The sequence below is a fragment of the Eschrichtius robustus genome, chromosome 11 (assembly GCF_028021215.1).
Source record: "Eschrichtius robustus isolate mEscRob2 chromosome 11, mEscRob2.pri, whole genome shotgun sequence".
NCBI classification, from domain to species: domain Eukaryota; kingdom Metazoa; phylum Chordata; class Mammalia; order Artiodactyla; family Eschrichtiidae; genus Eschrichtius; species Eschrichtius robustus.
The window spans coordinates 111,647,267-111,672,900 of NC_090834.1; the positions used below are offsets into that span (position 1 = coordinate 111,647,267).

A 25,634-nucleotide genomic window follows, 5' to 3' on the forward strand; every position below is an offset into this window, starting at 1 on the left:
TGAAAAGCGGGAAGATCTAGCAACATTGGATGTGTGTGTTCTACCGTAATTTTCAAAAAGCAAACATAACAAAACAACAACAAAAATACAGTGCATGAAAACCAGGTGTTCACCTCTTATCGCAAACCCAGAATCCACCCATGGCCTTCAGTGCCGCAGGGAACACGGCCCCGCATCGGGCCAGCCTCCCCTCCCCCTTTCTCATCCCCCTCCCCGCAAGGCCAGCATCTTCGTGCCGTGGGACCTCCAAACACGCAGCCCCCAGTCTGAGAAGCCGCCCTTCCCCACCTGCCTTCTTGCTTCCGAGCTGTTACTCAGCTTTCAGATGTTGGATGGGCCCCAGGCCGAGTTACCCTCAAACATCCCCCCACCGCGACTCCCAGCATCTACGGCCACTGTGACGACAGTGCTTCATCAGATACAAGACCCCTCGGACTGCACGATGCTCACTGTTTCATGTACTCGACAACAGAAAAGAGGCCACCTCGAAAAGCACTGATGGTAATGATTTAGCATGAGAAGGGGGCCCCTCAGGACAGAGGAGACCAGGCACGTAACTCAGAAGGTAGCAGAGATTCCCCCTGACAGAGTCCGGCTCGGGGACAGGAGGGAGCTGGCACTGCGGGATGTCCCTTCCCTGGACCCACAGACACTCACAAGGTTTTCAGTAATTTTCGCTCAGTGATGAACGAGCCTGGACCATCACATCACAGTCAGGGGGCCAGGAACCCTCACAGAGTACACACCCAGGCAAAGGGGTGGCCCCCCAGGAGGAACTGGGGCATCCCACCCGGGACACACCATATCTTCAGGGAGTCTGCTTGGCAGAGGTGGGCACCGAGAGCCCCCCGGAGCCGAGCACCATGGTGGTCTCGTAAGAGCCAAGACGTCTTCCCTCAGCCACCAGCCGGGACGGTCACTACAGTGATTCACCCTAAGCACCGACGGGTAAATGATCTGCAGGGGACAAAAGGGCTCCCCAGGATGGGCAGAACCGTCGCCGCTTAACAGACGAGCCACTTGAGGTCCGAGATGAGACGCTGCCAAGGAGACGAGCTGGCCCGACTAACCAAGGCCAGTCACATCATCCATTGGACTTACCTTCTAGAACTTTCCTGTCTTGAGCTGCTTGCATCTTGCCAGGGACCAGGATATAAACCAAAGTGATGGAGCTGGAGTGTGGACCTGTGTTAGCTGCCCTATTCCATTTATCCCACGTACTGTCCACAGTCAAGTGGCTGTTTACTAGTCCCATTTCACAAATAGAAAAACTGAGTCTTAAGTTAGTAACTAGTCCTGATGACGTGGTTAGCTGGGGCCTGTCGGCTCGCTGCTGAGCTGTCCCGAATCCATCTCAGGAGGTCACTGTGGGTCATGCCCGCCTTCCTAGCACCCTAAAATCTAAAGGTGCAACCAATTCTATTCTGTCTGGGCATGAGGTCTTCTCCAAACCTGGTACGCTAACTTAGTTTTTATTCATTGGTTCAATCAACAAGCACCCCTACTCTGTGCTGGATCCTGAGCTGGGCCCTCGGCTTTAAGAGATGAACAAAACACAAACTCTGCCCAGAAGACGCTTTGCTAAGACAAGAAAGCCGTGTGCGAGAAGGCAGCTTGATGATGCTTTTAAAACTCCAAGTTCTGAAAAGCAGGACAAATCTTTATACCGAGTTCCCTCTTCGTGAGGCTAACAGGCATTTTAGGCTGGACCCTGCACTGTGAATTGCTTCTAATAAAGCATGAGTTTGGAGGCCTCCATCACAGACAGCCTGGGGTTCACGTGCAACAGGGACCAATGTGGGCCTGCATCCCCACTCCAGCAGCACAGGCCAAACCCCACGGTGGGTACCACTCCTGGGTCCCGAGGCTGAAGTCTCAGACGAATCGACATCCATTTGGCCTTATCACTGTCACAGCTGGCTGAGTTTCCTCTCTCTTGAATAAATATCCTTCCCTTAAATGCCAGCTCTCTAGAGCCTATTCCCAAAACGTTCAAAAGCGATGGGGGAAGAATCCCAGTGCTAAAACCAACTTGAGAACTTATAAATACCTTCAAAGCAACAAGGCAAAAGAAGCGAGACCCCCCCTGTTTGTCTGGGCTATTTATTTGTCCATTTTGTTGGCAATCCTTTTGGTTTCTGATGACTACGTCAGCACCTAGAAGCCATGAGCAAAACAGTTCTCCACCGAGGGGAGCTGGTGCTGGCCAGGTGAGCTCTGGGAGGACCTGTGTCTTACACACCCCCAACTCCCCGGGCCCAGCTGCTCACCCCCATTGCCAATAGCCCTCCCTAAAGAAGAAGGGCCAGAGATTAAGAGGAAGTGAAAATCCCTGAATACACCAAAGGGAGGGTATATTACACTGGTACCCATCGTCAGTCCCCGGCATGATTTAGTCAACACCGAATTTCCTGGGAGAAACAAAAATCCATGTTGGAATTCACTCGTCAGTGTCCCTTTCCCCCCCTGGGATTTGTTGATTGGCGTGACCTTTCCTGAAATGTCACTGCTAGCTGCAGCTTTTAAGTTGCAAGCCTGAGATCTGTAGCATTAGACAGGCACCTCTGTCCTGCCCAAACCCCGCTCTTCTGCCTGGCATTAGAACGGGACGTGCCAGCCCTGGACAAGCTAAGATGCCGTGCAGGGGGACTCTGGGTTTTTAATAAAGTAATAGGATCAATATTGCTTATGTCTGGAGGAAGCGTTAAAAACGAACAACAGCAGATGCCCAGATGCTTTCAAAACTGAGAGGGGGTGGAAGAAAGTGTCTCTCGAGGTGAGGGAGTGCATAGGAATCTTCTAAAAGTCCCGAAGCCACGTGGCAGTCAGGGAAATGTCCAAAACCCAGAAGCAGACAGGAACGCCAGAGCCCTTCTCCGAGGTCTGTCACTTGCCTGTGCTGAGAACCCAGCTTGGAGGCCCCGGGCCTGAACGAGACCCTCCCCAGCGGAGCTGCGGATGGAAGCAGGTGGCTGTGTCATCGTCACCCCCTTGGTGTCTCCCTGACCCTAAGCCTCCCGAGGGCCCGGGGGGCAGGGTCAGCCCTGCCTTCGTGGACGGCCCACGCGCCAGACACACTCTGGAAAAGGGCTTCCTGTGGCCACACAGGCTTGGTGCCGCCTTCGGGGGTGACGGTGACCTGTCCTTTAGCCTCAGTCTGTTCCCTTCTCTGTGCACCTGGCATTTACCTCTCACCCGAGGTGACCACGTGCCCGCCGAGTGCCCCCAGAGCCTGGCACTTGGTGGGGCTCCAAGGACAGCCGTGGGAAAGACGTGTGAACAGCGAGGCGGGCAGACGTGGTGGAAGAGAGGTGCGACTCAGAGGAAGAACATCTGGGTCCGACCCGGCGCCGTCCCTGTTCAACCTGGGAACTGCTTGGATCTGACGAACACAAACCCACTGGTTGGCTCAACCAAAAAGGTAGTTTGGGGGAATCTCATGAAAACCTAGTGCAGGATGTCTGACCTCTTCATCTGCACGTGCGTGTGTGTGTGCATGTGTGTGCATGAGTTTGTGTCTGTCTGTCTTACTCTCTCCCAATCCACATCGTCTCCTCCCCGTTTTCCTCCATTCACTGTGTCCCACCCCACTCTCCCTCTGCTTCCCCAGGCTCTGGGTTGCCAGGGGGTCTTTATGACCCTGCCCTCTCTCCCCTCATCCCAATTTCCTAGGGGACAAAATCTAATTGACCCTGAATCAGCCAATCGGCTGAGGACTGGGCAAGGCAACAGTTGCAGGGAGACAGGAGAGTGAGAACAGAATCCCGGAAGGTTTTCAGGGGACCAGCGTCACCGGGGGGCGGTCCCAGGCACACCTTTAGCCCCTGTGCCTGGAAGGTACATTCGGAGGAGTGGGTGACTCTGAGCGGGCAAGGCAGGCAGCCTTCATGAATGTCACCAATCGAGCTAAAGCTCTGGGATCTTGTTGGAACACAGGGTTCCCTCCCCAACGAGGAAGGGCAAGTCCCTCAAAACGGACACTCCTGTTAACCCAAGGGGTAAACGCATCACAAGGCTTAAAGGGCTGGAGGCCACTGGAGCGCTTATAAAAATCCGCGTAGAGACAGTTCCGTTCACTGAAATTCAACCTATAAGCGGACATTTACTGGCCACCCATGGGGGGTCATCTGAGGACCCACGGGGAGCGAGACGAGGTTCTGCCCCCTGGAGACCCACCACCTGTGGGGGAGACAGACAAAGACCCCAGAGGCAATGACGACGCAGGTGAGGGGAGCTGCTGGGGCACCGCACCCCACTTCCGGGAAGGGCTGGAGCTTCCCTGGGGGCCCTAGCCCTAACCTAGCCGGCTGAGCAGCGCGGGGAGGGAGGGGAGTTCCAGGCAGAGGGAACAGCATCTGCAAAGTCCCAGAGGTCAGAGTCAGGCAGCGCAAGAGGGAAGCGGGGGAGATGGGAATCAAGGGAGGCGGCCTCGCAGCTGGGAGGTGCAGGGATGGACTCCGCCCGTGGACCGTCACCGGGGGGCCGGGAGCCGGGGAGAGGCCGGTGGAATCGGGAGACGCGCACAGGGTTCAGGGCTGAGGGGGTAACGGCCGGGATGGGGTGGGGGCAGGAGGGATCTACAGAATGGGGGAGGCATACCGATGGGTCCCAGGGGCGTCAAGATGATGGCCCCAGGCAGCTCCTTGTCACCTCCCATCCCTGGCTGCAGGTCTCGCTGGGAGCTCCTCAGCGTCTGCTGCGCTGCTGTGGTCCCCCCGGTGATGGGCACCAAGCCTGCCATCGGCCCTGCCCCGTGCCCGGGGCTCCATCCATGGCTCAAGGCCTTTGGGTTTCCGTCACTCTGGCCTCCCTGGTCCACCTGGACCTGCAGAAGTTCTCGTGCCTCTGTCCCCTCCCCCACCAGGTCTGGGAAGGCAGTTCTAAGGCGGGGGTCACTCTGCCCTCGTCCCATCCAGAACCCTCTACTCTGCTTGGCTACTCTTTCCCTCTCATGTGGGCAGATTAATGGCCCCCCAAAGACAACAGGTCCAAATCTCTGGAACCTGACCAGAGATTACATGGCAAAAAGGGGGGTCTGCAGGTGTGATAAAGTTAAGGATCTTGAGATGGGGACATGGGATAAGCCGGGATTATCCGGGGGGGCCCTAAATGTCATCACAGGTGTCCTTATGAGAGGGAGGCAGAGGGGGATTTGAATACAGATGAGGAGGAGGCCACATGAAGAAGAGGTAGAGACGGGAGGGATGCAGCCACAAGCCCAGGGACCCCGGAGCCCCCAGGAGCTGGAAGAGGCAGGAAGGACCCTCCCCTAGAGCCTTGGGAGGAAACGCGGCCCTGCTGACACCTTGATTTCAGAGTTCTGGCCTCCAGACTGTGAGAAGATACACTTGTGCTGTTATAAGCCACCCAGTAATAGTCAGTTTGTTGCAGCCCCGGGGAGCTCCTATATTTCTGCCCTTCTCCTATTGTCTTTTTCCTCTCTGACGATCCCCAACAGAAGTGACTTAATTATATACAAAAACTGGCATTTTCCCAAAAACAGAAAGCTCAGATGCCTTAAGCCATTCTCAAAGGAGATGAAGACTGGTTCTCAGGGGGACAAAGATATTCTCCTCTTTTCATGCATAAAGCGCAGCCATAGGGACAGCGCCTAAAAAGGATTCACAGTGTATCTGCGGTATAGAAACGTCACGGGGGGCGGGAGGGCGATTAGGAAAGAAAGGGAAGAAACACCAACTTGAACCAACAAGTATCCAGCGGGGGTCCTGGGGGGCCTCTCGCTCATTAGCCAACCTGCAAGTTCACCTGTGGGAACAGCATGGTGATGGCAGAGGCTGCATTCATTCTGGGTGGGGAGACCAAGATTAACAGGGGGTCATCAGCTTGAATCCCAGGAGGCAGATGGGCCGATTAGAGACGGGATGTAAGTTTGGAGTCTGACAGCCCCAAATTTCAATTCTGCCTTTACTAGCTCATCTGTAAAAGGGGTTCAAGATATTTAAACGTGCAGGGCATCTGAGGACCACATTGTCCCAATAAAATCCCCCTGCAGGGTCCACAGTGGACACTCAATAAACGCCAGTCTCTCCACCCTCCTCCCTCTTTCTAGAAAGCTGCAGGGGCGTTTTCTGATGAATTGGGTAGTTTTATAACCTGATACACACGTGTACGCATGACTGCTCCCAGAATTACGTCTGCAGAGGGACAGCAGGGTACCATTCAGTCAAATGTGAAACTACAGATAACAGAAGCATTACAGCAAACTGAGAAAACCTTGGCCTAAAACGTCTCCTGGTCTTGCGGTTTGGGTTTAAGGACTGAATGTGTCCTCCCCCCTCCCAAATTCCTGTGTTGAGGCCCTAACCCCCAATGGAATGTATTTGGAGGTGGGGCCTTTGGGAAGGGAAGAGGGTTGGAGGAGGTCACGATGGGATCAGTGCCCTTATAAGAAGGGACACCAGCGATCTCTGTCTCCAGGACACAGTGAGAAGGCAGCCATCTGCAAGGCAGGAAGAGAGCCCTCACCAGGCACCGGAGGGGGTGGCACCTTGATCTCAGACTTCCAGCCTCCAGAACTGTGAGAAATAAATGTTGTTCTTTAAGCTGCCCCATCTGTGATCTTCTGTTATGGCAGCCGGAGCTGACTGATACAGGGTAATTTCTACTTCACTTCGAATTGATGAACAATTCCAGGACTGACATTCAGGATGTGTTTCTTCAGGATAGAAATAGTAAACATCAATCATCAGCATCCTGTACCCCAGTGTTCACTGCAGCACTATTTACAATAGCCATGACATGGAAGCAACCTAAATGGCCATCAACAGAGGAATGGATAAAGAAGATGTGGTACACATAGACAATGGAATATTACTCAGCCATAAAAAAAGAATGAACTAATGCCATTTGCAGCAACATGGATGGACCTAGAGGTTGTCATACTGAGTGAAGTAAGTCAAACAGAGAAAGACAAATATCATATGATATCACTTATACGGAATCTACAAAAAGGGTACAGGGCTTCCCTGGTGGCGCAGTGGTTGAGAATCTGCCTGCCAATGCAGGGGACACGGGTTCGAGCCCTGGTCCGGGGAGATCCCACATGCCGCAGGCCAACTAAGCCCGTGTGCCACAACTACTGAGCCTGCGCGTCTGGAGCTTGTGCTCTGCGACAAGAGAGGCCGCAACAGTGAGAGGCCCGCGCACCGTGATGAAGAGTGGCCCCCGCTTGCCACAACTAGAGAAAGCCCTCGCACAGAAACGAAGACCCAACACAGCCAAAAATAAATAAATAAATAAAAATTAAATTAAATTTAAAAAATTTAAAAAGGGTACAAATGAACTTATCTACAAAACAGAAATAGAGTTACGGATGTAGAAAAGAAACTTCCGGTTACAAGGGGGTAAGCGGGGCAGGGATAAATTAGGAGACTGGGATTGACATATACACGCTACTATATATAAAAGAGATAACTAATAAGGGCCTACTGTATAGCACAGGGAACTCTACTCAATACTCTGTAATGACCTATATGGGAAAAAGAATCTAAAAAAGAGTGGATATATGTGTACGTATAACTGAATCACTTTGCTGTACACCTGAAACTAACACAACATTGTAAATCAACTGTACTCCAATTAAAAAAAAAAAAAATCAGCAGCACCCTGGCTGCCCCACCTGCACACCTGGACCGAGCCGTCCCAAGTTAACGCTGCCACTTAGTGGCCAGTGTGAGGAATTACAAAGATTACCTGACGGGTGACCAAGGACAGCTGCCCAGTCACAGCTCATTCCATCTCCAGTTAGGTGTGTTCCTCACCTGCCGCTGAGCGCTCGGACTCCAGAGATGGAAGAGACAGGGCATCCTCTCCTCAAAGAACTTTACAGTGTAGCTGGGCGACTGACGCAGAAACCGTCCACGCCGACACATTATGTTACAGGTGCATATCAAGTAACACGGGCACCAAAAGGAAAGTACCACTGGGACAGCCCAAGGCTGCAGGAGAGCAGCCTGCAGAGGGAGAGCTTTGGTTTTGAAGGGTGAAGAGGAGTTCACCGGGCAAAGGTGAGCTCATGGAAAGGGGGAACAGGAAAGATTGCCTTTAAAAAAATGAAATCAGATTTTTGCTTCTATAGGTGCCACACATCTGGATGCATGGTCTGAAAAGTCAAATCCTTCTACATGGTTGTCCACACCCCGACTGCCTACACACACACACCCCTACCATGTTCACACTTGCTTGCTTTCTCAGTCCTTTGCCGCCTACTTCTAAACAGCGCACTCCTGGTGCTCTGTCTTGATTTCTTTCCATTTAAATATTAGTTATCGACATCCTGCTGGGGAAGACGAGGGCTCAGCTCATCCACCATACAGCCCAATACAGGTGTGTCCCCTGCTTTGGTTAATCATCACCCCGTGTCTACATTAGGATGGCTAACTCCATCTTTCCCGCAGCCGAGAGAGCCAGCCAAGTATGGGTCTCTCTCCCTTGAGTGAATAACAGCCACCTTTAAAAATCTGCTCTTCTACTGACCCACAATCAATGGATCACCAGGTCCTGACAGAGCCCTCCTCTCCAGGTGCAAGCACATCTGGCCATCTCTCCGCTGCCTTCGTTTCCAGGTGACATCTGCCCTGGAGGATGAAATTCACGGTCCGTGAGCTTCCGGTGCTGTTGCTGAAATGTCTGACCCCCGATCCTCCATATGGAAATGGCTTTTCCCTTTTTGAAATTTAAGGATCGTATTTTTATTTTTATTTCCGAAGTTCTGGGCTCTCACGAGCTCCGTCCTTGCTGTGGACACTTGCTCACATTTGATGCTGGAAGTTCAGGGGCCTTTCCAATTGGGAATCTCGTGTCCTTCTGTTTGGTGGCATTGTCTTGAATGATGTCTTTGCAGATTTCTTCTGCTCTCTCTGGAAATTCCGTCATTCAGGTGTCAAACCCTCTCCCAACTCCTGGCTTACCTTACGGCTCAGTTCTCCCGTCCATCTCCGGTCCTCTTCAGCAAGGCTGCGCTCATAGCTTAGCTGCCATTATTACTTGTCATGAGCCCCTTCAACCCTCACTTCACAAATGCTTTATCCTCTCTTATCACACTGAGGAGATCGGGTACATACACATATATATTTTTTTAAAACATTTATTTTATTTATTTATTTATTTTGGCTGTGCCGGGTCTTCGTTGTGGCACGTGGGATCTTTAGTTGTGGCATGTGGGCTCTTAGTTGTGGCATGCAGACTTCTTACTTGCGGCATGCATGTGGGATCTAGTTCCCCGACCAGGGATTGAACCTGGGCCCCCTGCATTGGGAACGTAGCGTCCTACCCACTGGACCACCAGGGAAGTCCCTGGGGTATATATTTTTGAAGTCCCCTTCCGTTCTCTAAATTTCTCAGTTTCTATCCATCATCTTTATTTCTGCTTGTTTGGTGTCTGCCTTTCATGTTGGCAGTTTTCCCTTAATGACTGGTGATTCTCAGCTGTCTGTTCCTATTTTCGATTTGAAGCATTTGCATGCAGAATGGAAACTCTGGATGTGGTAGGTTGCTCTTGCCAGTGGGAGGACGCCCCCCGGGGGCTTTCATGGGGGGGAATGAAGCACAGGATACTTGGGGGAGGGGTTCTACTCACAGAGGTGACAGCAGGTGCAAAGGCCCTGGGGCAAGCGTGTGTCTGGCGTGCTTGAGGAACAGCAGGGGCCAGGGTGTCTGGGGCAGAGGGAGTGAGTTGGAAGCTGTGAGGTCAGCGAGGTCCCCATGAGCCTGGTCATACGGGCCTACTAGGTTCAACCAACATACCCATTTCCAGCCTTACCTGCAATCCCCAACACAGAGGAGCCTTGCTTCCAACACCCAGAGTCTCCGGGGTCCTGACCCGAGGTCGGGCCGGCTCCTAGCACTGTGCAATGATGGCAGGCGGGGCGGTTTCCCTAATGCTCTTCGCCTCTTTTCTCTCCCCATCCTGGTGCTGTGGACCGGTGACCATCTCTCCTTCATTTTTACATAATAGGGTCAGGTGCCCACATGCTTCCTGAACTTCACACGTTACCTGGGGACTGGGTGTGCTTTTCTCAGCTCGTGGACAGCAGCACCTGCCAGCTGACCTCCCTGGGCCCCGGCCCAGCCCTGCCCACGTGCCCGGGGACGGGAGGGTGGGTGGGGGGGTCTCAAGGCTGGCCGCACAGTGCTCTGTTTAGGGGGACAGACTGAGCAACTTTAAACTTGTGAAACCTGGGTTTCCCACCTCAGCTGCGGTGCAGGGGTTCCGGGGAAGAGCTCTGATGACTCACCCCCTGCCCCTGACCAGGCGCCTACCCAGGGCCCCCCGGGGCCCTCATGATTCTGACCTCAAGACACATCTGTCACAGTCTTGTTCTCCACCTTGCCACCCCTCCCCCAATGTTGCACAATCAATCAACCAACCGATTAATTAGGAAAATCTCCCTGTCCTGACCCCAAGCTGGTTCAGTTCGTGGGGCACCCCTCACTCATGTCATTCAAAGGGTAAAAATCAGCCCTGCTTTTCATATGGGACCACGGCGGGCTGTCGGATGGGATGGGTTGATTCCCACTTTAGAGTTTTCTTCTGTCCTGTGGGTGCTGCACGTCTTGCTCAGAGTAAAGCCCAAAGTCCTTCCGAGTCACGGGGGCCTCTTTGGCCTCCACTTGCCCGCTCCCCCACTGGCTGGCCTCTTTGCTGCTCCTCAAACAGGCCAGGCATGCTGTGACCTCAGGGCCTTTGCACGTGCCAGTTCCTGTCGCCCAGATATCTGCATGGCCCACTCCCTCCCTCCCTCGTTCCTGGCTTCTGCTCAAACATCAGAGGTCGTGCAAGGCTCCCATCATGATACAGCCTGGTAGAGAGACACCCCTGTGTCACTACCCGCTCACCCTGCTTCCCTTCAAGTAAGTTAGCAACCCTGACGCATTCCCTGTATATCTGTTTAATTGTTCACCATCAGTCTGACTAATGCGCACTCCATGAGAGCAGGGGCGTTGCTGTTCATTGACGCATTTCCCGGCACCTAGAAGGGAGCGTGGCTCTAACCAGGAACTCTGTGTGTACTGGCTGGAATAATGAACTTGAAACCCGATTCTTCTTCATCATAGATCAGCACAGTAGATCAGCCAAAACACGGGTTTCCCAGGTTCCTATGCCCGAATCTAGAAACACGACTTCCTCTTCCCTGTTTCTATGGGAACACAGAGTCTGAATCCCAAATAAGAAGAACTTTTTAAAGAAACTACTTAAAAATGAATGGCTTCCCCGACCGCATGCCCTAAGCAGGGATCACGGGCAGAAGTGCTCAGAGGGACCAGCCAGGCCACAAAGCGGAAGAGGCAGGCGGGGGTGGGCAGTAAGGAGCGGTAGGGACTCTGCAGCAGGCTGGCAAGTGGCGACTTCCCCAAAGGGGCAGTGCTCCCCAAACCTGGCCAAATGCCAACATACACAAAGGCTGCCTGCGTGTGCCCACTCTTCCTAACTATTCGAGGGGAGCTGGAAATCGGAATGTTTACATGAAATTCCTGGATATTTAAATGTTGGCAAAGAATTTAGTTTTTAAAAAACTCTGGGCAGGGCACAAAGTCTCTGGGTTGAGATCCACCATCTGGATGGCAGGTGGCAAACTGCAGACTGTGGCTTATTCCACCAACAAATGTGGGAGAGTTGGGTGCCCCGGCCCGTGGCATGTGGTCTGCCCCGTGGAAGGTCAGCAGATCACAAGACATGAGGCAGGTACCAGCGGTGCCCTGCTCCCGCCCCACCGAACTGCTTCTAAACACACCAGAGAAACACACCCAAAGAATCAAAAAGAATCTGGCTGGACAGAAAAAAATAGTTTTTCACTGTCACTCATGGAAAGGGCTCAGATGAAACCTGATATTTCCTAACCCACCCTGTGAGGGTTTAAATGCTGCTTCTCACAGAGCACACGTGAAGGGGGCTTGAAAGTGGAGAGGCCACGTGAGGACACAGAGAGAAGACGGCCATCTGCAAGCCAGGAAGAGAGCCCTCGCCAGGAACCAGAGGGCTGGCACCTTGTCCTTGGCCTCCCCGGCCTCTGGGACCGTGAGTAATAAACGCCTGCTGTCTGAGCCACCCCGCCTGTGGGACTTGTCACAGCAGCCAATGTGGGACTTGACACACCACGGGCAATGCAGATGTCACCTTCGGGTGGCTGTATGGCCCAGCTCCCACACCGTGGCTTTCCTAGTAGCTTTCATTGGTGGCAAAGAGCAGAGATGCACCCAAGCTGGTGACAATTTTCACAGAGGGCAGAAGGGAAACCAAGGAGGGAGCCTGGTGCAGGGCCGGGCAGGAGGGCGCCCGGGGACTTGGGCAGTGGGAACTTGTGAGCTCGCAACTTGACAACCACCAGTGGGCTCTTGTGTCAGTGTCCTGGGGCCACTGGAACAAATGACCACAAACAACTGGCTTCAAGCAGCAGAACCTTATCCAGTTCTGGAGACCACAGTCCAAAATCAGTTATCACTGGGCCAAAACCGAGGTGGGGGAAGGGCCGTGCTCCCTCCAGAGGCTCCAGGGGAGGGTCTTTCCTGCCTCTTCCAGCTTCTGGGGGCTGCAGGTGCTCCTTGGCTTGTGGCCGTGTCCCTCCAGCCTCTGCCTTCGTCTTCACGTGGCCTCCTCTGTGCATATCCCGTTAGAAGGACCCTTGTGATGACACCGAGTCCTCCCGGATAATCCAGGATAACGCCCCATCTCAAGATGCTTAACCCCTTCTGTAAAGTCCTTGCCGTACAAGGTCACATTTGCAGGTTCCAGGGATTAGGACCTAAATCTTCTGGGGCCGTTATTTAGCCCAGAACACTGCCCTTCCACGTGGGGGCCCCTGCAGCCCTCGCCCTGTGCCTGCCACAGGGGTCGCCTCCTTCCCGAACACGCCACGTTCCTCCCAGACCCCTGGCCTTTGCTCATGCCCCGTCCCCCTGGAATGCTGTGCCCACTCCCCACACGGCGGCCCCCGCCTCCGCTCCACGGATGTGTCACCGCCTCACACCTGTGTCCTCGGGCCTCTCACTCAGCCCTGCTTTCTCTTCTTGGCACCTGCCACGATGTACCCGTTTCACTTGGTGGCGGCTGTGCCCATGTGGGTCTGGCCCTCCCCCACCACCACAGTCCCCGCTCCTCCCCCGGCTGGTCCACCCACCCAGACACGGAACATCCACGTGGCCCAGGTGTGAGGTCAGGTGCACGGGTACAGGTGAGCTGCAGGTCAAGCTGGGATCTGTCTTTGGGTCCGTCGTGGATGGCGTGCAGGGGTCACGTGGGTGCTGGTCTCCCTGAGCAGGAGTGGGGAGAAGGAGGACCCGTGACCGCCTCAGAGGATGAGGGGAGGGGCCATGGCGTGCCTGGCGGGGATGAAGTTACAGGCATGGTCATGGCCTCCGAACCCGGAGCTAGATGCGCTCCTCCAGAGGGCCTGCGTGTGTGCACGTGTGCACGTCCGTGTGTGTGTGTGCGTGCATGTGCGTGTCTGTGTGTGTGCACGTGTGTCTATGTGCTGATGTGTGTGTATGTGTGTGCACGTGTGCGTGTCCATGTGTGTGCGCGCGCATGCGTGTCTGTGTGTGCATGTGTGCATATGTGTTGGTGTGTGTGCATGTGTATGTGTCTGTGTGTGCATGTGCCTGTGTCTATGTGTGTGCATGTGTGCATGTCCGTGTGTCTGTGTGTGTGTGTGTATCTGTATGTGTGTGTGTCTATGTGTCTGTGTGTGTGCACGTGTGTGTCTGTGCCTTTAATGCAGTTCTGTGTTAACTCTGCAATTTCGCAATGTCACCTTGCGCCATTTGTGGCGCAGAAGGCAGCACAGCAGGAGAGGGCCTGGGACTCTGCCCATGACATGCAACGGGGAAGCATAAGGTCACAGGAGAGAACGACATCGCCTTGACCTTGCTCTACAATCTGTGTGGATTTCGACAGAATGCTGCTGAAGTCTTACTGTTGAATCACTAACGAAGAAAGAAGTTCAGAAAGACAACTGGAGGAAACAGGGCATCGAAGTGCCTGCTGGGCGGATTTCATCGATTTCCCAGAAACAGTACAACATCCGGAACGCGAACACCCCCCAAAGTGTCAGGCTGCCTTTGTCTCCGGGCCGTCTTCCACCCCAGCAGCGGCGGCTTGGAACACACGGAGAAGGACGGGGAGACTCGGTCACTCGCAAGGCTTCGCTGCATTGCACGGCGTCAAGTGCGACCTGAGAGAATCTCCATCCCTCCCCAGCTGTGCCCTCGAGGAGCGAGCGCCAGTCAGAGCTCCGGGAGATGCTCATAGACCTGAAGGACAAGAGCCGGGATCTGACACTTCAGGAGAGACCCAAGGTCATTCTTGTGAGTGCAGTGGCCCCCAGAGAACATGCGACGGCACGGCCAGTTCCTGGGCATCAGAGCGTCCGTCACAGAGGGAGGGGCTCCAGGAAACGGATTTATGGCCATCTGCCAAGGCCCGGCTCGGCCCCGTGATTTACTGCCTAAGACCCGAGGAATTTAAAACCCCTCCTTCCTGGCTCTGGCCTTTCTCCTCCTTTTACATCCAGAGTGACGGTGGAGGAAGGACTCAGGGCCCCGGGCCGTGGGCAACCCTCACCGTCCCCTTCGAGCTGCGGACCCCGGCGCCCACCCACCTCTCCATCCAGTGGGGACGATGGGAACCTGCATCACGAATGATGCGTGTTAAAGACTGAGTGCCCGGCGGGGCAAGGAGTCCCTGCTCCCTGGGCGGCAGCCAGCATACCCGGGCACAATGTTCACCAAAAAGACCCCACGGCCAGGACTTCTCTGTCCCCCCGCATCTTGTCCTCACATGCCCCTCCCTGTATGACAACTGGACGTCAGACCTTCCAGAATGTCTCTCATTGCCTTTCCCGCTCCTCCTCATCTTCCCCTCCCTCTCTGCCTCTGGACATCTGATGGGCCGCTGCGGAGGACACAGCGGTGACACGTGTCGGGGGAGAGCTGCTTCCCCAAAAAAGCAGGGGCCGGAATCCTTCCCTCCAAAACCACGAAGGCCCGTTGGAATGGAGCTGCTGGGGGCAAGAAGGGTCCAAATCAATCCTCCCGGGTATCAGCCAGAGCTCTCCAGGGAGGCAGACCCATCGGATGTGTACACACACACACACACACACACACACACACACGCACGCACGCACAGATTTATTTTAAGGAATTGGCCCATGCGATAGTGGGGCAGGCCAGTGGCGGGAACCCTAGGCCGGGTCTCCGTGTTACAGTGTGGAGGCAGAATTCCTTCTTCTCGGGAACCCCAGTTTTTGCTCCCAAGGCCTCCGACTGATGGGATGAGGCCCACCACATGATGGAAGGTTCATCTCCTTGACTGAGTCAACTGCAGATGTGAACCATGCCTACACGGCACCTTCATGCACCGGCGCCTAACCCAGCGGACACCACGGCCGACCCGCAGACGGCTGTTCCTCTGTCCCCCCACCCCAGCTGTACTCCCCCTTCACTTAGACCATCCACCTCCGCAGAATCCTTTCCATCCCATTTCTCTTTATCTTCAGAACCAGGACACGTTTGCTCCCTTGGACTGAGCGATCCAAAAAGCAAGGAATCCCTGATGCTGTGCACTCCATCTCAGGATGCAAGATAAATCACAGGCCAAAAGGATGCGCCTGCCTCACCCCAGACCACAGAGCCCTGGACCAGTGGTCAGAAGGCCTGGGGGTCACAGGCTCGGCCACGAACTGATACAGGACTCCTAGGCTTACATCTCTAATGCCACGTGTCCTATAAATTGGGCAAAAAAATACCTACTTTGTTGGGTTGTTGAACATTAAACGAGAACATACAGAAGAGCATTTGTGAGCTTTAAGATTCTGTGCAACTGGGGACTTCGCAGGTGGGCCAGTGGCCAAGACTCCACGATCCCAATGCAGGAGGCCTGGGTTCGGTCCCTGGCCAGGGAACTAGATCTCACATGCATGCCACAACTAAAAGATCCCACATGCCACAACTAAGACCCAGTGCAGCTAAATAAACAAACAAATAAATATTTTTTAGAAAAAGATTCTGTGCAACTGGGAAGATTCATCATCATCACTGTGATCGCCAATACCCTAATCACCATCAATACCACCAACATCATCATCAATGTTATGGACTGAACTGTCTCCCCCAGAATTCACATGTTGAAGCTCTAACCCCCATTGTGATGATACTTGTAGATAGGGCCTTTAGAAAGGTAATTAAGTTTAAATGAAGTCATAAGTGTGGGGCCCTAATCAGATGAGATTGTTGTTCCTACAAGAAGAGGAAGAAACACCAGAAAGCTCTCTCTCTTTCTCTCTCTCTCCCTCTTTCTACATGTTGCACAGAAGAAATACCAACGAGTAGGTGCAGGAAGAGAGCCCTCACCAGAAACCATATCTGCCAGCACATTGATCTTGGACTTGCAGCCTCCAGACTGTGAGGAATAAATGCCTGTTGTTTAAGTCCCCGAGTCTGTGGTACTTTGTTATGGTGGCCTGGGATGACTCAGTCACCACCATCACCACCATCACCACCATCACCACCATCACCATCATCACCAGCATCACCACCATCACCACCATCACAATCATCACCACCATCACCACCATCACCATCGTCACCACCGTCACCACCATCACCATCGTCACCACCATCACCACCATCACCACCGTCACCACCATCACAATCATCACCACCATCACCACCATCACAATCATCACCACCATCACCACCATCACAAGTAATGTTGTGAGTTACTCCTCCTCCTCTTCCTTCAGAGATTCACCTCTGTCTCTCTTGATTCCCAAACCTCAGTGGATGTCAGGGTCTCTAGGGGGCTTGTGAGAACACAGGACCCGAAGCCCTGCCCCCAAGCTTCAGATTCCAGGTGCCTGAGGGGATGCCTGAGAATCTGCATTTCTCTCAAGCCCCTGAGTCCTGCCGCTGCTGCTGCAGCCTTTGGATTAAATCATTAAGGAAAGCTTGGCCAGATGAAGTCTATCAAATATTCCAAGGTTTCTTAGAAAAGCCCACGTTCACAACAGCAGCTGAATGTCATCAAAGCTTCCCAGGTGGACATACTCGATCCCTGTTAAATGATGGGGCAGGCCATCATTCCCCCCGAAATCAAGGGTGTTGATTCATCACTGGGAGGGGAAGGACCGTGAATGCTGGGGACATTTTACAGGCAAGGCTCCAAAGACTGAATTAAGTCTCTTTGTGCCATGAAAAGACGAGAAGGTGGGGAGACACGAGGGGGAGACCAGCTCCTGACGCACGCCGTCGGAGCCCACGCTGGGAGTGCAGAGCAAGCATCCCAGAGGCTTCGGTTCCGCCCGGTACACGAATCCCAGGCTTCGGTTCCGCCCGGTACACGAATCCCAGGCTTCGGTTCCGCCCGGTACACGAATCCCAGGCTTCGGTTCCCCCCGGTACACGAATCCCAGGCTTCGGTTCCGCCCGGTACACGAATCCCAGGCTTCGGTTCCGCCCGGTACACGAATCCCAGGCTTCGGTTCCGCCCGGTACACGAACAGTGTCTGCAGGGCACAAAGTCCTATCATTCAAGCGTGTTTGCATAATTGTCTTCCTGAACCATTTGGGGCACTTCATTGATTATCGTTAGCAAAATAGAGACAGATGGCCTTGGGTCTGAGCTGGTGCGAATTTGCTGCCAGGAGGGTGGCACGAAGCTTCCTGCCAGGCATCCTGGAAGAAGGGGTGTCCCTGCCCTAGGTGGTCGCTGCCCGTGGTGACGGGACAGGAGTGGGGACTCACAGGGAGGTCACTGACAGTGACCTTCTGTCCTGGACGCCGTGCACAACTCACTCCCCTGGAGCGCCAGGTGGCGGTTACAAACTTCTGCCCAGAAGGGGAGAGATGGCTCTGTTCTATCATCTACGCGTTTCCCATGAATCAAAGGGCGTTAGCTGCTCTTTTCTAAGCAATTTAGGCACCATTCTGACTTCAAAAAAAAAAAGGACCAAAGAAAGATATTATTTAATGGGAACAAAATATTTAAACCAAGGCCACCAACCCACTGCTGAGCCCAAAAGGGCAGATGTGTCCCAGCACGAAGTGGGAAGAGCCCACGGCTCCCTCATCATCACCACTGGAAAGAGGACATGCTTTTGGGGCGAAACCGTACTCTTTATAGTCCCATTAGCACAGCAGGAACTCGCCTCCATGACCCATTTCCCATTATGTATCTTCAAGCCACGGATTCCGAGTAAAATCCAGGCTCGTCCGTTCTCATGAACTGAGCAAAGTGGTTAATGGTGATTGTTAGACATCCAGCCCAGTCCGGGGATTGAACTGGTTCATTTTCAAGGCATCAAGCCCGTCTGTATTAGTAATATCTAAGGAGAGGATTAGTCAAGTCGCCCGTGGAAGCCAGGTCTAAATGAAAGACCTCTCTCAGCTCAGTAAGATGTAAAAATTATTTCCAAATAAAAAGAATCGCAGTCACCTCAGTGTTCAGTTCGAGTGGAGAGGGCTGTATTTAGGATGAGAAAGCATTTCTGTAACTTTGAAAAAGTTATAGCCAAAAAAAAAAGTTTTTCCACCCTAAACCACCTGGCCAGCTGCCTCAAAGCTCCATGAGCCCCATGTTTATAAAATGGGACATTAGCCATAGAAAGGGATGAAGCAGCAATACACATTACAACACAGATGGACCTTGAAAACACAATGCTGAGTGAAAGAAGCCAGACACCAAAGACCACCTATTGTACGATTCCATCCCCATGAAATGTCCGGAAGAGGCCCGTCCACAGGGACAGAGAGTGGATGAGTGGCTGCCTAGGGGCCACGGGAGGGAGGAACAGGGAGTAACTCCCGGTGCGTACAGTTTTCCTTGGGGTGATGAAAAAGCTCTTAAGTACACTGAATGGTACACACTGATATGACTACGACGGTACATTTTGTGTAATACGTATTTTACCACAATTAAAAAAAATCAGGACCCTGGCTTTTCGCTCCACCATGTAACCCCACGGCCACTCTGGACCGGGTCGTTCACCCTCCACCGAGGAGAGCAGGCCGGCTGAGGGCACCGGATGACGGCAAGGCAGCTCCCTCCCGGGAGATTCTTACCAAGACCTCCCCATTCCCAGGATCAGCACGAAGCCAGCACTGCCCCACAGCTGCTGCAACGAACGGCATCCACGTCTCTGCTGCCTCTCCCAAGCTGCCTTCGTCAATCGCCCACCTGGACACATCGCTGCCTTAGCGATGCTGTTTGGTCTAAATGGAAGGAAGCCAGTGTGGACTGGCAAACTGAAACAGGGCCGCAGCTCCACACACAGACCCCGTCCCCGACGAGAGGGCTGAGCTCACGTCAACACACACAGAGGATGTGCGGGAACGCGACGACGCGGCGTCTCCGGGGTTTGAGAAGTCCGCTTACCTGGAATGGGGTCTGGCTGTTGTAGTTCTTCAATTCCTTATTTCCCCCCCGAAAAAGCAGCACGCGGGCACAGCTGTCCTGCACAGAAGGAAGGAGAAATCTGTTCGTAAAGCGGTGGCACAGGCATCCTCTAAAGACGCCTGTTCGCAGGGCAATCTCACGAGAATTCAGAGAAATGAAAACGCAAGGTCAACAGGAGGGCATTGTTGTTCGTCGGAGGGGCCAGGAGGAGGGGTGGACAGGCCCTGGAGGCTGTCAGCTGAAGCTCAACTGCTACAAAGACTTTGGACAGCAGCTCAGCAGAATCTACAAAAATGTAAAGTCCATACATCCCACGGCCAGTGATTCCACTTTTTTAAGACCATCTACAGAGAGCTTCGCACGTGCGTATAAAATACATAATAAGAGAAAGGCTGCAAGTAAAATACAAAAGGAAAAAAAGGAAGAGAAAACCTGGAGATGGCAAAAATGTTCTAAAATAAAGGAAAGTGGGAATCATTCTGGAACATTCTTTTCTTTTTTTTCCCAAAACAAACAACTTTTTATTGAAGTATAGTTGATTTGCAATGTTTCAGAGAAGTACAGCAAAGTGATTCAGTTATACATATATATGCATATCCTTTTTCAGATTCTTTTCCATTATAAGTTAATACAAGATATTGAATATAGTTCCCTGTGCTATACAGTAGGTCCTTGCTATCTATATTTTATATATAGTAGTCTATATATGTTCATCTCAAACTCCTAATTTCTCCTTCCTCCCCTCCTCTTTCCACTTTGGTTACCATAAGTTTGTTTTCTATGTCTGTGAGTCTCTTCCTGTTTTGTAAATAAGTTCATTTGTGTCATATTTTAGATTCCACATATAAGCGATATATTTGTCTTTCTCTGTCTGACTTACTTCACTTAGTAACACAATCTCTAGGTCCATCCGTGTTGCTGCAAATGGCATTATTTCATTCTTTTTATGGCGGAGTAAGAGTCCATTGTATATATGTACCACATCTTCTTTATCCATTCCTCTGTCAGTGGACACTGAGGTTGCTTCCATGTCTTGGCTATGGTCAATAGTGCTGCTGTGAACATTGGGGTGCATGCATCTTTCTGAATAAAATACAGTTTTGTCTGGATATATGCCCAGGAGTGGGATTGCTGGATCATATGGTAGTTCTATTTTTAGATTTTTGAGGAACCTCCATACTGTTCTCCATAGAACATTCTTTGCCGAGGCAGTGGTAGCAAAAACAAGAAGGCAGACCTATATAAACTGACAAGAAAAATATCCAAGAACGTCTAAGTAGAAAACGTGAGTCTTAGAACAATGATATAGCTTAATTTCACTTACATTTTAAAGCCAGTATTATAGAAAGCAAAGAATATGTCTGGAAAGATGTTACCAGTTAAGGGGCTTTACTTTCTCAGGAAGGAGAAAGGATGACGGAGTAAATCTTTTGTTATTATTATTTTCTGTACTTACATTTTCTGACGTTTTTAAAAGGCAGCCAATAGTCATTTCTTGTGGATTTGTACAATGAAAATCAATCTATTCCTGTCCACTTAATGAGCATCTACTATTTGCCCGGAGAGGCCAACCCTTTTGAAACTCCTGATGGGGAGGGTAGGGACAAATACCCACAGTTAAAAAGACACGCGGAAGGGAGTTCCCTGGTGGCATAGTTGTTAGGATTCCGGGCTTTCACTGTCGTGGCCTGGGTTCAATCCCTGGTCGGGGAACTGAGATCCCGTAAGTTTCGTGGTGCAGCCAAAAAAAAAAGACAAGTGGAAGCACACGGCTACAGAAGCAGTGACGATATGAACACTTTGCCTAATAGATGCAGCTGGGCTGCTATGATGGGCAAATTACATTTTGGGAAGAGCGTCTGGATGGTCAAGTGCCCGCGGGTGCCGGTGCCTCACGCAGGTGGGCCGCTCCGACTTCCACAGGCCTCTGCACAGGGACTCCAGTGCAAGGCGTGGTCAAACCCCAGCCCCGGGCCCATCTCCCTGGTCCACCTCCACCTACAGAGTCCAGAGCAGAGGCAACGGGTGTGGTCACCCGGGGCGGACACGCGGCAACTGCTGAGTGATGAGTAAATGAAGCCACTGACCAGGGTCCCCCCAGCGGCCTGCTTACGGGGCCAGGCCAGCAGCCCCACCCCAGCCCGAGGGGACCTGCTGTCCCGGGAAGAGTAGGGCCGAGGCCAGGGCAGGAGGACCTGGAGAAATGGCAGGCCTGAGATGAAAGCTGAAAATCCAGAGACAGAGGCGGGTGAGCGGTGCCCAGGGTGGGAGCTGGGGAGTGGTGTGCGGTGTTGAAAATGTTCTATTACTGACCGTGCGGAATGGTTACCCAGCCGTGTACACAGACTGAAAACACTGAACGGTGTATTTTAGATGCGCAAACTGTATGGTGTGTGAGTCATAGCTCAATAAAGGTGTCATGCATTAGAAAAGTAAGAAAGATAGAGACAGTCAGACACCAAGAGACCACAGAGACTGAGGGAGACACAGAGATAGACAGAGACAGAGAGACCAAGAGAGACACAGAGACCAAGGGAGACACAGAGATAGACAGAGACAAAGAGACCAAGAGAGATACAGAGACCAAGGGAGACACAGAGAGACCAAGAGAGAGACAGAGACCAAGAGAGACACAGAGATAGACAGAGACCAAGGGAGACACAGAGATAGAGACAGAGAGAACAAGAGAGACACAGAGACAGAGACCAAGGGAGACACAGAGATAGACAGAGACAGGGGAGCACGCCTGCCGAGAATGCTGGCAGGAAGATCACCCTCTGACCGCGAGGTCCAGCCAAGAGCACATCTGGGTCAGGCAAAGCACAGCTGGGGCAGCCCTGGTCCCTGTGACCTGGGCGAGGGCCCCCCTGGGGCCTCCACTGCACGATGATGACTTTAATGAGGAAACCACTTGCGCACGGAGCAAACAGGAGCCGAGGCAGAGGGACTCTTGTTCTCTGAGCCGCGGTCAGGGAGGCCGCGGACAGGGCGGGAGCTGCTCGCACACCCCGCGGCCAGGGGTGGGGCGGATCTGAGCTCTGCAGGGAAAGATTGTCGTCGGGCTGCGGGGGTCCCGGGGCCTCAGCTGTACCCTTGGGTGGCTGTGAGGGTCACTACAGACTTAGGGGCGATTGCTGCACAGGCCTGGAGCGGGCTGCCTTCGTGGACCGCTGTGGGCAAAGAGAGGGCCCGGGGACCACGTCGGGGTGGGTCCCCAAGAGGGGCAGAGGGACATGGGGCTGTCAGGAGCGAGGACAGCCCCCGTGGGGTGGCGTGAAGAACACTTGAAGATAGAGGTTAGGAGAGAAAAAGACAGTGGGAGCAAACAGTCGCCAGGAGCCCCACTGTGTCCTGAAACAGCCATGAGTGTGTGAGTTCGTGCCCGGGTTCAGATGGTGGGCAGGACCCGCACCACAATATAGGGGTGGAAACTGCAGGGAAACCTGAGACTCTGTCTACACTGTTTGCACCTTTTCCATGAGCGTGCGTTCGTGCAGTGCTTTGAGTAACTAAAAGCATTTAAGAAAATTTAAAAAGATGTACTATGCTTGGCAAACACACCTTTCATATCTGGGGTACAGTGAAACCCAGGGTTTAAAAGAAGAGTCCCAGGCGTTACTTCAAGTGGACTGAAGGCCGGTGAAGACCGTGCCCGGGTCTTGTCATTTTATTCCAGTCTCAACTCCTGCTCGGCTGGTTCTGTAAATCAAGTTCTATTCAAACACAGACCCCTGAGTTTTCCAGTCCTGCCCCAGCCTCCCTTTCTCCCCTTGAATTACACCTGGCTGGATCTTGTTAATTACAACCTGAAGTCAATTAATTTAATTAATTAAAATGACCGTGTTATCATGCCTCAGCAAGCAACGTTTGCAATGAGAGAAAAAAAGCCGAGGATGTTTGAGAGAGTCCTGGCACGGAGGGCACACAGAGCCGGGAGATGGGCGGAATGTTGGCAGGTTACATTTGGGGTGTGGGCGTGCAGGTGAGAGAGAAGAAACAGTCAATTCCTGAGGCAGCAAGCTGGGGAGACCCCACCAGGGGCTCAGGGGACCTGAAGGCTGCCTGGGGGTCTCACCCTGAAACGAATTCACACTGGGCCTAAGTGTGCCCTGGCCCAACTCAAGGGCAGCCTGGGAGGACCAGCCAGCTGAGCAGCCTCAGATGCCCAGAGCTACCTGGCCTATCAGGACCCCGAACAAGAGCCTGACTCGGCAACTCCTTGTAAACGCTCCCCAACGCTCAGCAAGGATTTCCACTGAAAATTCCCATCAGAAAGGAGGTTGGTTTCCTATGAAGCTAAGAATAAACCCTTCCCAGGCACTGCCAGGCACACTCTCCCGGGAGGAATGCAGCCAGGATCCCAGAAGACTCCTCTGCTCACCCACGGACGGACAACTCTGAGTCAATATTAACCAACCTGAAGGCACACACCCCGTCACTCTAATATTTACCAGACTTCAAAGGGAGAGCACGTCCGGGAGAGCGATTTCAAAACTGAAGGGCAAGTGGTTCACGGGGCTTCTAAACAATGACACTGTGTGTGTGTGTGTGTGTGTGTGTGTGTGTGTGTACACAGGCACGTGTGTGTCTGTGTGTGCACGTGAGCAAGGTGTGTGTGCGCACGTCTGTGCACGTGTGCACACGTGTGTGCATGTAAGTACAGGTGTGTGTGTGCGTGTGTCTGTGTGCACGCACGGATGCTTTGCAGTTCAGAAAACACATCTACCTGCTCCTTGATTCCACCCTCACAGCATCCCCGCAAGGGGCTAGTAGGAGGCCCATTTCACAGGTAAGGTAGCAGAGGCCAGGAAGGGTTAAGTGAAAAACTGCGGCTTCAGAAAGGGAGGAAAAGGAGAAGTTGCGACCCAGAGGCATTGCTGATGGGAGCCTAGCTCTTCTCTTGCACGGCCGCTAGCTGCCCAAGTTCCCTTGTGAGGGAGGTGTGTCTTCGTCCTTTTAAACAAGTCCATCAAGTACAGATACAATCTGTGTGTTTTGAGGGCCAAGGCATCAGGAAGAATATCCAATTATCTTCTGGGCATGACTTGTGGAGAAATGACCCTTAACAAACGCACCCTCCTCTCCTCCCCGAGCACCTCGAGGGTCACCCTGTCCTGGTCAAGGCATGCAGCCCCTGGGGTCACCACCCCCTGCAGGAGCCCAGGTGCCCTCGCTTTCATCTTATACATGAAGACGCAGGCCCCAAAAATGTATTCATGCGTGCAAGCAACGAGTCGGTACTGAGTGTTGGCCATGCCGTGTACCATCCCAGCCCCTGGGGACACAGAGCACCACACAAACCATAAGAGACGGTCATGTGATGGAGAAAGTGAGGGCGGGTGGTCAGGGAAGGCCTCCCTGAGGCGGTGGCCTCCAAGCTGAGCCTCAGCCTCGAGGCAAGAGCCATGTGGCAAAGGGGGGAAGCGTTCCTGGCAGAGGAAGCAGCAAGTGCAAAGGCCCCGGGGCTGCAGGAAGCCGGGGCCAGCGGGCTGGAGAGGAGCTGGGGGTGGAGCGACAAGGGCCTTCTGGGTCACGGGGAACGCAGACTGATCCACGTGGCACAAAGCCACTCCAGTGTCCTGCAGAAAGTGAGGGAATAAAGACGGGGAGGCAGGAGACGGGTTGGGGAGGGGGGGTGAATGCAGCGGTCCAGGGCAAGGATGCCAGTGGCCTGGGCCAGGCTGGGAGGGGACAGAAGGGAGCTGACCAGACCTGGGAGAGGGGTCGTGAGGACCAGGAAGGCCACCCAGACTTCAGGCTGGAGCCACGGAGAGTCGGGCACTCTGTACACAGGGGGAGGAGCCGTTACTGGAGCCACCCACGCTGTCGCCACGGGGATGTCGCCAGGGGGTGGACATCACCGCCAGGGGAGAGATGAGTCGGCACCTTGGGACCCAGCCGGCGGTGTTTTCTGGAAGGTACCTAAGGACACAGACAGGCCTGCCTGGGGTCACCGTGGGGAGAACTGGGGCAACGGAGTGGGCGGCACGGACGCCAAGAGAAGATGCCCCGGAGCGGCTGAGCTGCGTGGGGACAAGGCGGGACCGCGGCGATGCCACCCGCTGCCCCGAGCGAGAAGGGGTGGAGTCTGGCCGGAGTGTCCTGTAAGAGAACAGGGGCAGGAAGTGGAGGCTGCGAGTCCAGCAAGGTCTGGACGAGACCTGCGGTGCAGACGTGTTGAGAAGTGAAGGCGGACGCGCTCGTGCAGCCGAGGCAACACGCGGAG

At 53.3% G+C, this 25,634-nt stretch overlaps 1 protein-coding gene across 1 annotated transcript in view; it reads right to left on the minus strand.

Moving 5' to 3' along the window:
* The window catches only part of SHANK2 (SH3 and multiple ankyrin repeat domains 2), a 457,530-nt gene that overhangs the window by 367,718 nt on the left and 64,178 nt on the right, over positions 1-25,634 (minus strand). Inside the window, exon 8 of the mRNA XM_068555086.1 lies at positions 19,388-19,465. Within this exon, the coding sequence (XP_068411187.1) occupies positions 19,388-19,465 (78 nt within the window). The remainder of the gene's footprint in view (positions 1-19,387; positions 19,466-25,634) is intronic.